General features: G+C 55.3%; 1 protein-coding gene across 1 annotated transcript in view; it reads left to right on the top strand.

The window, feature by feature from the left end:
- ZSWIM4 (zinc finger SWIM-type containing 4) overlaps positions 1-12407 on the top strand; it is a 41618-nt gene that overhangs the window by 988 nt on the left and 28223 nt on the right. Inside the window, exon 2 of the mRNA XM_077329805.1 lies at positions 8412-8613. Within this exon, the coding sequence (XP_077185920.1) occupies positions 8412-8613 (202 nt within the window). The remainder of the gene's footprint in view (positions 1-8411; positions 8614-12407) is intronic.

Genomic DNA, 12407 nt, shown 5'->3' on the forward strand with positions numbered 1-12407 from the left:
CATCAGATATGGTCTTTGTGAAGCTTCTTCCTGGAGATGCCAACTTTGGGCTGGGAAATTCCTGGGGGTTCGTCTGGGTGGGGGCTCTTTGGGGTTTAGTGCTGTAAGTTCTGCCTTCTAGAGCAGCCATCTGCTCCAGGGGATGGAAGCATTGTAATTCTGGGGGATCCCCAGGCCCGGTCTGGAGGTTGGCAGCCATGTGAGCAGTGGGCAAAGGTGCCCTGTTGAGTCCCTTGGGGCAGTGGACCCTGTCTGTTCTGTATGCTGACCCATGTGATCAGCATTGCCGGGGGGGGGGGTCTGGGGAGCACCTGGCTGTCAAGGGGCTGGCCTGAAAGAGGGGCAGCCTTGCCTGGCTGCCTCTCTTGCCACTCAGCACCCCCCTTGTTTCTGTGGCCCTCTAAGTGTCCCCCCCTCCCCACAGCCCTCTGCCTTCTTGCACTAAGCTGAGGGGGGGGCAATGTCTTTCTCTGCCTGGAGGAGGAGGTGGGGCAGGGGATTAATGGGGCAAATGGTAGACTCAGAGCCTCCGAGAGCTGTGGGGCTAGTCCAGGCAGAACCCCAGGAGCCGCAGAGGGAGTGTCAGACGGGCCCCGGGGCAAGGACTTCCTATATCCGCAAGCACCCCGTTCTCCCCCCCCTCCATGGCCACCTCTGAATTTGCCCAAGCCTCCCCCCCCCCCCACGATTCTTGGAGATCAAAGCCGGACCCCCTTGTCTCCTTTGCCCCACGGATTCCTTGGAAGCCGCTTCCATTTGACGCAGGACTGAATTTCGGCGTCTGGCCGGAAAACTTGTCAAGCAAGTCACTTGTCACTGCCATCAAGGAGCGAAACTTCCAACGCCGGGCACCTGCCTGCTGGCCTGCCTGCCTGCCTGCCTGCCACAGGAGCCCTGGCGGAGGCCTACGGGGGAGGAGGAGGGGGAGGCGGCCATGGCCTTTTAATTGAGGAGTAAAAGGCTTGGGGGGGGGAATGGGGCAAAGGGTGGCCTTCCAGAGAAGGGGCCCCCAATCGGCGGCGCTCCCAAGGAGTGCTTTGCAGGTCAGGAGGCCTCCTCGCGTGATAGCAAGAGTCCCGTGCATGGATCCGTGGGCTGCCTTGCGTAAGGGCCGTGCAGGATCCTCGGGCAACTACAGGCCAAGAGATGGGAGGCTATGGCCGTGCCCAAGGAGTGCTGGTGTGGGGAGGAGGAAGGAAGCGGGCAAGAGTTCGGGATGGCAGCTGGCAGCAGGACAGCTTTTGTCTTGCCCCAGAGCAGGTTCACACCAGGTGATTGGAATCAATTCTGGGTGGGAGGAGAGGAGGCACATTCTGTATACGGAACCTGACCTTTGGTCCATGAGGGTCAGTATCTGTTAACTGGAGAGGCCAGGGATTGAACCTGGGACCTTCTGCCTGCCAAGCAGAGACTCTGCCCCTGAGCCAGGGTCTCAGGTCAAGGCCTTTCCCGTCCCCTCCTGTCTGGTCCTTTTAACTGGAGATGTCGGGGATTGAACCTGGGACCTTCTGCCTGCCAAGCAGAGGCTCTGCCCCTGAGCCAGGGTCTCAGGCCAAGGTCTTTCCCCTCCCCTCCTGCCTGGTCCTTCTAACTGGAGATGCCGGGGATTGAACCTGGGACCTCCTGCCTGCCAAGCAGAGGCTCTGCCACTGAGCCAGGGTCTCAGGCCAAGTTCATTCCCATCCCCTCCTGCCTGGTCCTTCTAACTGGAGATGCTGGGGATTGAACCTGGGACCTTCGGCCTGCCAAGCAGAGGCTCTGCCACTGAGCCAGGGTCTCAGGCCAAGGACTTCCCCATCCCCTCCTGCCTGGTCCTTTTCACTGGAGATGCTGGGGATTGAACCTGGGACCTTCTGCCTGCCAAGCAGGGGCTCTGCCACTGAGCCAGGGCCCCTCCCCGTTGTTTACTGTCATCCATAAAGGGGGGAATTTCATCCTAGTACTGATCCCATATTGGCCAGATGCAATTGGCTCTTGCTCAAAGCCATGGCCTTTAAGTTCGCTTTCTGGGCAGAGGAGGGACTATTTCCATTTCTGTGGAAGAATTCTCAGCCATGCGTTAATCCCCTGCCTGCAGCCTGCCCTGAAACCAAGTTTCCCCATCTTGCTCCTCTCTGGCTACATGACAAACCTCTTAACGAAGCTGCATCAAATCCCACTCTTGGTAACTCTTCCTGTTCGGAGCCGGGTTGACAAATGTAATTCGGAAGTTGCAGGGGAGGCCTAGCTGGGGGACGAGACGAAGGGAGGGAGTTTTGGGCATCATTAAAGGTGACAAAGTGTGCACCTTTCCACTCTGGCCCAGGAAATTCAGTCCCTTGGGAAGCCCTGCTACCTGTTTGGAATCCGTGGCTGTTGAATCGAGGGCTGCTTATTCTGTTCACTTCATTTCCGTAGACCTTCCTGTGGCGTGCTCGCGTGGATTGTGCCCACGTTGGGTGGGATCCGGCTCTCCCAACACTGCTAGCTCAATTGAATAGGTTTCATTACTTAGAAGTATAATTGGATATTCTGCCCTTTGTTTTGTTGTTGCTAACTAATTCTCATCTCTGCAAACTTGTAAAAATGGAAGCAGAGAGAGGCATGGTTTGGATTGGGACCATGGTTCTGGCAAGCCAGTTCCTCCGCAGGGCCAGCCACAGGGCAGAGAGGCCGAGGCCTTCCCCTGAGAAGACCCTCAGAAGAGCCCTGCTGGGTCAGGCCAGGGAGGGTCCCTCCAGTCCAGCCTCCCGTCTCACCCAGGGGCCAGTCAGTTCCTCTGCAGGGCCAGCCACAGGGCAGGGAGGCCGAGGCCTTCCCCTGAGAAGACTCAGAAGAGCCCTGCTGGGTCAGGCCAGGGAGGGTCCCTCCAGTCCTGCCTCCCGTCTCACCCAGGGGCCAGCCAGTTCCTCTGCAGGGCCAGCCACAGGGCAGAGAGGCCGAGGCCTTCCCCTGAGAAGACTCAGAAGAGCCCTGCTGGGTCAGGCCAGGGAGGGTCCCTCCAGTCCTGCCTCCCGTCTCCCCCAGGGGCCAGCCAGTTCCTCTGCAGGGCCAGCCACAGGGCAGAGAGGCCGAGGCCTTCCCCTGAGAAGACTCAGAAGAGCCCTGCTGGGTCAGGCCAGGGAGGGTCCCTCCAGGCCAGCCTCCCGTCTCCCCCAGGGGCCAGTCAGTTCCTCTGCAGGGCCAGCCACAGGGCAGGGAGGCCGAGGCCTTCCCCTGAGAAGACTCAGAAGAGCCCTGCTGGGTCAGGCCAGGGAGGGTCCCTCCAGTCCAGCCTCCCGTCTCACCCAGGGGCCAGCCAGTCCCTCTGCAGGGCCAGCCACAGGGCAGAGAGGCCGAGGCCTTCCCCTGAGAAGACCCTCAGAAGAGCCCTGCTGGGTCAGGCCAGGGAGGGTCCCTCCAGTCCAGCCTCCCGTCTCACCCAGGGGCCAGCCAGTTATTCTAGGGGTCCAACAACAGGGCAGGGAGGCCGAGGCCTTTCCCTTGGAGCATCTAGTCCAAAATCCTGCATGTCTCGATTGCTGTAAAGAACAACCAGGGAATGGTTTCAGCCTCTTGAGAGAACCTTTGTGGGGACTGGAGGGAAGCAAAATGTCAGGGAGGCGCTCCCAGCGGTGTCAAAACACGTGCCGGTTTCGGGGGAGGCAGTCGGGGGATCTCGATGCTGGAAGCGGTGCGGAGTCACCGCAGGGACGTGCCGGCTGACGTGATCAGGGCTGCGGAGGGCGGGGAAGACTAGCAGGCGTCCTCCGACCCAACCGAGGGAGAGCAAGCCCTACAGCCGGGGAGATGACCTCACGGATGAGGGTGCCGAAAGGGCATGACACATGGAGCCGGGATGCGTGATGTGCGGGTATCGGGCTCAGTCAGGGAACCAGTTCAGTTGGCGCAGGGGTTGCGCCACGCCCGGGAGACTGTTGCAAAGACGCAGCGGTGCTTGGCTGGGCTCCACGGTCGCAGGTGGCTTGCCTGCGCCGAAGACCCGGTCGGGTTCTTGTTGGCGAAGAGGAGGGGTGAGGCCAGGTTCCCTCGGGCAGAGGCGGCTCGGGCAGCGTTGGCCTTCAGCCTGGGCGGAGGCGTCGAGGGAAGAAGAGGCCGGCGGACGTCTGAGCATCATCGCGAGCGTGCCGCTTCTTGATCTGGGAGGAAACCCGTTTTCCCGGGAGGGAGTTTGTAACCGAGAGGGAAGAAGTTGTTGGAACAAGCACCTTGTCTTCCCTGCTGAGAGGTGCAAGTTGGGTGCCACAACCCTGCTTGTTCTCTTAACTCTCCGGATGCTAAGGAGCTCGCCTGATGCTCCATAGCTACTCCAAGAGTGCTAAGGCTCTATCCAGGGGTGGCCAGACTGCGGCTCTCCAGATGCCCCTGGACATCTCTTGCCCTGACCTGGATGGCCCAGCCAAGCTAAGCCCTTACTCTGCTCTGGTTCGGCCTCACCTGGAGTCCTGGGTTCAGTTTTGGGCACCCCAGTTGAAGAGGGATGTAGAGAAACTGGAGCGTGTCCAGAGGAGGGCAACAAAGAGGGTGAGGGGTTTGGAGATCAAGACGTAGGAGAAAAGGTTGGGAGAGCTTGGTCTGTTTAGACTGGAGAGGAGGCGACTGAGAGGGGGATCTGATAAACATCTTCACGTATTTAAAAGACTGCCAGGTAGAGGATGGAGCAGAGTTGGTCTCTCTTGCCCTGGAGGGACAGACCAGAACCAACGGGATGAAAGTAATGCAAAAGAAACTCCGTCTAAACCTCCGGAAGAAGTTCCTGACAGTCAGAGCGGTTCCTCAGTGGAACAGGCTTCCTCAGGAGGTGGTGGGTTCTCCCTCTTTGGCGATTTTTAAGCAGAGGCTGGAGAGCCATCTGACAGAGAGGCTGATTCTGTGGAGGCTCAAGGGGGTGGCAGGTGACAGTGGATGAGCGAGAGGGTTGTGAGTGTCCTGCATGGTTCAAGGGGTTGGACTGGATGACCCAGGAGGTCCCTTCCAACTCTAGGATTCTAGGGTTGGCCCTGGTTAGTACTTGGATGGACTATCAGGGTCACGATGCAGGGGCAGGCCAAGAATGTCTCTTGCCTGGAAAGCCTGACGGGGTTGCCGTAACTCGCATGCAGCTGGGTGGCATTTTCTGCCTCCACCGTTCCTGCTGAAGCCAAAAAAGGACTTCTGCTCCAGTCCGTGAAAGGCACTTTAATTACGATTTGTTTTGTTTTGGCCGCGTCCGTAGTCGATCCCTATTTCTCTCTGCCCCTGATCTTCCTTAGACCCCAGTGACCTGCTAGGCCTCCTTCTCCTTCCTCTGCCCTCCTCAGCTCAGGCTTCCCCAAACAGATCATGTCCCCATGAACGACCTCCCTTGTTATATCCATGTTCGGATTACTCTTTCTCTCTGTGTCCATCAGAGCAACCCCTTTTGAACAGAAGCTGCCCAAATAGCTCAGATGAAACCGAGGAGCTAGTGTGGTGCGGGGATTAAGATCAGCAGCTTCTAATCTGGCGAACTGGGCTTGATTCCCCGCTCTTCCTCCACATGCAGCCAGCTGGGTGACCTTGGGCTGGTCACAGTCCTGATCGAGCTGTTCTGATCGAGCAGTCCAGTCAGAGCTCTCTCAGTCCCGCCTGCCTTGCAGGGTGTCTGTTGCGGGGAGAGGAAAGGAAGCTGCTTTGAGACTCCTTTGGGCAGTGAAAAGCGGGGCATAAAAACCAACCCTTCTTCGTCATCAGAAACCAGAAGCTAAGCAGGATCGGCACTAGCTAAGACTTGGATGGGAGACCACTACCGACATCCAGGGTCGCTACGCAGAGGCAGGCGATGCCAGACCACCTCTGGCCACCTCTTGCTATTACCTGGATGGCCCAGACTAGTCTGATCTCATCAGGTGTTGGAAGCTAAGCAAGGTGGGTTCGGGTTTGTAGTTGGATGGGAGCCCACCGAGGGGGTCCAGGGTCGCTACGCAGAGGCAGGCCAAGGGAAGCCACCTCTTGCCTTGAGAATCTCCCCACGAGGGAGCGCCAGAAGTTGGTGGAGGAAAGCCCCATCAAGTCATGCCGGATTTACGGCTGGGGCGGGAGACCGCCAAGGCAAGAGACGTTCAGAGGTGATTTGGGGTCGCCTCCCTCTGCATCAGGACCCTGGCCTCCCTTCTGGCGAGATCAGCCTAGTCTGGGCCCTCCACTCAGGAAAGTGGCAAAATGGCGGTACTTAATTAGTGCCGGGAGGCTTGCAAAGCAGCCAGCTTGGGGTACAGACGAAGTAAATTGGTCTTCCTCGCTCCCGAGCCCCTTTATGTCCGGCTCTTTGCTCTCTCCCGTTAGCTCCCCTTCCTTGTCTCTCTGCACCCCACAGCCCTTGCTTGCCGCTCTCTTCCACCTTCCCCCGGCTGCTTTGGTTTCCCTTCTGCCTTCCGCCTCCCCGCGTCCCCTTGCTGCTCTGATGCCAGGGTAATCCGCAACGGAATGGAAGGCTTTTGCATGCCCGTTAATCCCAGAATTGGGTAAGGGGTACGAACTGCCTTGCAGGCCAGGAGAGGCTGAGGGCAGGGGGGGGGGATGGAACCTGCTCCACCATGTCCTCTGAGAGCAGTGGCCCCTTTGCAGTGGGTTTGAGCAGCCCTTAGATCAGGGGTAGTCAAACTGCGGCCCTCCAGATGTCCATGGACTACAATTCCCAGGAGCCCCTGCCAGCATTCGCTGGCAGGGGCTCCTGGGAATTGTAGTCCATGGACATCTGGAGGGCCGCAGTTTGACTACCCCTGCCTTAGATGGTCTCAGAAGCAGGTGGGGGAAATCCTGCAAATTCCCAGGCACCTGGCACATTGAAAAGCAGCCCTGACCTGGCTGATCCAGGCCACCCCATCTCATCACTTCTCAGAAGCTAAGCAGGCAGGCGGAGGGACCTGGCAGGAGGGGATGGGGAATGTCTGAGATCCAGGAGACGGTTCCGGCCTGGATGGACCCAAAAGGCACGATCCAGTATAAGGCAGGGGCGGAGACTCTGTCGAGCATGCAGAAGGCTCCAGGTTCAGCCCTAAAATCTCCAGTGTACCCGGCGGGAGGTGATGGGAAGGCACTTTCCCGGCCTGAGAGCCCAGAGCAGGTGTCCCTAACCGGGATTTCGGGAAACCCGGAGGTTTCTTGGCCGCCCTGGAAGGGTTTCCTGAATGGGTGGGAGTTAATTCATTTTTTTCTATATATTTGAAAGTTATTAAACATGAACCCCTCCCAAACTGGCCAATGCTGGGCCTGGAGGGGTGGGGAGGGGAGGGGCCCTGGGGGGGCATGTCCGCAGCTATTCTGCACAATCCCCCCCCCCCACACACACACACTTTGGGGTCTCTTGAAGCCTGAAGAATGTTTTAGGGCAGGGATAGTCAAACTGTGGCCCTCCAGATGTCCACGGACTACAATTCCCATGAGCCCCTGTCAGCGAATGCTGGCAGGGACTCATGGGAATTGTAGTCCGTGGACATCTGGAGGGCCACAGTTTGACTACCCCTGTAAAAAAGTTGAGAGAGGTTGTCCTAGGAAGCCTCTGCCAGCCTGAGCAGACAATACTTGTTTTGGTGGGCCAAGGGTCTCATTCGGTAGGAGCCACAGGGGGGTGTGCAGCTGTAGCTTGGAAGAAGTTTTCCTTTATCAAGCTGGGCATCGTCCTCTGGTGCCATCCTTGTGGTTGTCTCCAGCTCACCTGTGAAGCGCAGGATCTGACAAGCAGGCTGCCTAGAGGTTTTATCGGGGTTCGTAGTTGTGTGTGTGCGTGGGCGGGTGTGGTAGCGACAATTAGAAGGTCTGGTCGTTCCAAACCCCGAAGGCCGAGAAATAAGCCTGGCTCCTGAATAGCGTGGCTGGCTTCTAGAACCAAAGAGAAGGTGTCCAGGCTCGGTCCCGAGCAGGCGTCCCCAACCCGGTGCCCCGCGCACCACGCCCCCACCCAGCACTTTCAGAGCACCTGCCCGGTGTTTTCAGAAAGTGGGAGGGGCCAGGTGTGGCCTTTGCCCAGCAGAGCTTCTGATTGGCTGTGCAGTTGAAAAGGCCTCGCGTTAAATACAGCTTTCCCCCCTGAAAGGTTTAAAAGTTATGATCCGAGTTCTAAATACCCCTCCTTTCCTGGTGTTTTGTGGTTGGTTCCACCTCCTGCCGCAGCCGCTTCCTGGTTGTTCCCACCACCCTAGGCCAAAATTCCAGAACTATCCACTGGCTCAAAACAGCTGGGGACTGTTGGCCTAGAGCAGGGATGGCCAAACTGCGGCCCTCCAGATGTTTATGGGCTGCAATTCCCAGTTTGGAGTTCCCTGTTGGGGATTGTAGTCCACGGAGACCTGGAGGGCCGCAGTCCGGCCCCTGCTGGCCTAGAGGCCTGGAGGCAAACCAAAGATTGGGAGGTAATGAATGTTCGGGTTCTCTCTCTCTCACCGTTCTCGTTTTCCTTCTGCCCTTGTCCCCAGGTGGAGGAGCGTTTCTCCCGCGTCCCGGAGCCCGTGCAGAAGCGCATCGTGTTCTGGTCTTTCCCACGCAGCGAGCGGGAGATATGTATGTACTCATCCCTTGGCTACCACCCCCCGGAAGGGGAGCGAGACTCACGCGTCCCCTTCAACCGTGGCCTGAACCTGCTGCAGTCGGGCGCCGTTGATCGCGTCCTGCAAGTAGGTGAGTGGCCCGTTTGTGCATTGCAGCGCGGGTAACGGCTCTGGGACGCTGTCGCTTTAGCACGTCCAGGTATGCGTGCGCCTGAGAGCCGGTGAACTTTGGCCGTCTTTCTCAGTAAGCATCAGACTGGGCTGCCCAGGTCTCGTCTTCCGTGGAGGAGGGCTGGACAAGAAACGGGATTGGTTGGAGTTCAGCCACTGATGGGATTTGCCAATCCAGGAGGCAAGGACTTGCGTTCCAACAGTCATGTTCCCTGTCGCATAAAGCAGGGTTAGGCAACCTGTGGTTCACCAGATATTCATGGACTACAATTCCCATGAGCCCCTGCCAGCGAATGCTGGCAGGGGCTCATGGGAATTGTAGTCCATGAACATCTGGAGGACCACAGGCTGACTAACCCTGGCATAGAGGGCTGGCTCTTCCAATATTTAGAACATTCCCATGGAGTATGCAAACTGCATCCTCAGTGTGGATATTTAAAATATTTTCGCGTCTGTGGAAACCTGAGTGATGAAGGGGAAGGAAAGTTATCAGAAGAGCCCTGCCAGATCAGACCGTTGAAGGTCCAGGCGTAAATAAATAGAGAAGGGGCTTCAACACCCAAATCATCTTGGTCGCTGTACATTGTCCTTTTGGACATACAGCATACAAAACTGCACAGAGGCTTCCAAATGAGGCCGCATCAGAGATCTATGCAGGGGCATTACAATATTGGCCCTTTTATTCCCGGCCCCTTTCTTAATAATACTCCCGAACGCAGAGTTTGCCCTGGGTTGACGCTTTCGCTTAGCTCTCTGCTACTGTCCTGAGTTCTTTATCTCCTCCCCGTCATGAGAGCCGTCTCCCCCTCGAAAACCTTTCAGAGCTTCCTGAAAACGCTCGGGCCTTGCCTGGAACTCCACAGGTAGAGGACACCAAAATTGCAGAGCAGTGGGGAAGGGCTCCTTGGGCCGCTGTATGGAGTCGTATTTGGGGGATGTGAAGGAGCAAAGGGCAGGACGCAGATTCCGCCAGGGTCACATCGAGCATGAACGGAGGCCCAGAGCAAGCCCCTCCAGCACCCTGCCTGGTTTCTGCTCTCGACGCTCGGGAAATGGGCCCTCCCTCCCTCTTTTGTTGCCAAGCGTTTCGGCGTAATCTCGAGGGTGACATTCTTTCTTTCAGCGTTCTGCAGGGCACTGAACCTTGCAGCAGGGTCTATTCTTGGGCACTGAGCGTGCAAATGTGTGTGCATCCTCGCCACAAAGTTAAAAAAAAAATTGTGTCTCTTCCCGAGACGATAACAGAGCAAGTTCTCTTTGCCAGCTAAGGGTCCCCAATAACCATTGCAGGCTGAGGCAGGGTGTGTTTTTGAACAGGCCTTGCTCTGTTATACTTATCTGGGCTCAAAAGATTGTTTTTTGTATGCTTGAGTGTCCAGAAGGAAGAGCCAAAAACGCCATGCCCCTGATCCCGTCCCTAGGAGTCTGGAACTTTTAAGTTTAGACCAGGGGTAGTCAACCTGTGGTCCTCCAGATGTCCATGGACTCCAATTCCCATGAGCCCCTGCCAGCAAATGCTGGCAGGGGCTCATGGGAATTGCAGTCCATGGACATCTGGAGGACCACAGGTTGACTACCCCTGGTTTAGACCACCAAGGAGGGGGAGAATACAGGGGTTTATAAAGTTACGTGTGGGGTGGAGAGAGTGGGCCAAGAGGCCCTTTTCTCGGTCTCTCAAAATACTAGAATTTGAGGGCCTCCAAGGAAGCTGATGGGCAATAGGATCAAAACAGAGAATGCTTCCTTATACAGCGAGTGGTTAAAGCGTCCAGTTTGCTGCCAGAGGGTGTAGTGATGGCCACAGGAATAATCGGGAGACCTCCAGGTCATTGTGGCCCTTGCCTGCTAATGCTCACTTGATCGCCCACCAGAAACAGGGACCAAGCTGGGGAGGGACGGTGTGTGTGTGTGATCATCCTCGATTACAGTAATGTTTCTGCTGAGTCCTAGAGCTTATCACTTCTGGGCTGCTCTAGGAACTGCACAGGACTTTGTGGTCAGTGTGGGTACGGCCCTGCTTTTCTTTTTCAGTGTTGTGTGTTTGCCAGTGTTTGTCTCTTGTGGCCCTTCCTTGCAGACCCAGGGAATTGCCGATCGCCACTGTGGGATGGTAGGTGAATTGCCTCCAGGCCCGGCTGGATTCTGGAGATTTTTGGTGGAGGGGATCACTTGGGCATGAAACTGGGTTCACTGTGTGTGGGCAGGGAGTGGTGAGTTTCCTGCATCCCGCAGGGGGTTGGATAGATGACCCTGGGGGTCCCTTCCAACTCTGTGATTCTATGGATGTTTTCACCTGGGACGTTGGTTCCGTACACACAACCCTGGTTTCTGGGACCGAACTTTCTTCTGCTCGAAACATCTCCTTGCCGGGCAGGTTTCTCTCTTTCTCTCTTTCTGTTTGCACCGAATCCTAGTATGGTGAAGAAGGAGGGTGCAGCTGCCAACAGCGGACCCTCAGGCAAGAACACGGGAGGGTCTTCAGCCCAAGGGAGAAGCGTAGGACTGAGACCCTGTGTTGAAGGTGCCCTCTGGCATACCTGCAGTTTGAACTTCAGTTCATGTCGGCTCTCAGCTTCTTATCTGAAATCAGTCCATCTCTTGGGGGGTCCTCTTGAGAGACAACGTGGTTAAAAAATGGCAAACTCTGGAGAAGCAGGTTTGAGCCTCACTCCTCTCTCCCCCCCACGCAACCACCTGGATGACCTTGGGTCATTCCCAGTTCTCCTAGAGCTCTCGTCATCACCTCCCTCCCAGGGTGTCTGTTGTGGGGAGAGGAAAGGGAAGGCGACTGGAAGCCGCTTGGTGACTCCTTTGGGTAGAGAAAAGCGGCATCTAAGAACCAACTCTTCTTCTTCTTCTTCTTCTTCTTCTTCTTCTGCTTCTTCTGTTTCTTCTGCTTCTTCTTCTTCTGTTTCTTCTTCTTCTTCTTCTTCTGCTTCTTCTGCTTCTTCTGCTGCTTCTTCTGCTTCTTCTGCTTCTGCTTCTTCTTCTTCTTCTGCTTCTTCTTCTGCTTCTTCTGCTTCTTCTTCTTCTTCTTCTTCTTCTTCTCAATGATCAAATTGCTATGTGCATAACCTTCTTTCCATTAGTCGTTCTGAAGCCAAGCAAACACATGTGTGCTTTACACAGACTGGTACATGCTGTACCATTTCTGGCACATGTGCCCTCTCCAACTGGTGCTAACAGCAGTGTGGCTTTATATTTATATTTATATTTATATTTATATTTATATTTATATTTATATTTATATTTATATTTATATTTATATTTATATTTATATTTATATTTATATTTATATTTATATTTATATTTATATTTATATTTATATTTATATTTATATTTATATTTATATTTATATTTATATTTATATTTATATTTATATTTATATTTATATTTATATTTATATTTATATTTATATTTATATTTATATTTATATTTATATTTATATACCGCCCTCCCCCCAAAGGCTCAGGGCAGATTTATAGCACACTGTGGCTCAATTCAGACATCATATAGGTGGGTGATTTCTCTGAGCCGCGAACTGCGCTTAGTGTCTTGTCAGGCCACCATCAGAAACGTGGTGCGAATAACCGCAGTTCATTCTGTGGTGATCATGTATAGCAGGGGTGTCCAAACGGTGGCTCTCCAGAGGTCCATGGACTACAATTCCCACGAGTCCCTGCTGCTGCTAGCAGCAGGGACTCATGGGAATTGTAGTCCATGGACCTCTGGAGAAACCAGGCTTTGGACACC

Source organism: Paroedura picta, chromosome 3 (genome assembly GCF_049243985.1).
Source record: "Paroedura picta isolate Pp20150507F chromosome 3, Ppicta_v3.0, whole genome shotgun sequence".
Classification (NCBI taxonomy): Eukaryota; Metazoa; Chordata; class Lepidosauria; order Squamata; family Gekkonidae; genus Paroedura; species Paroedura picta.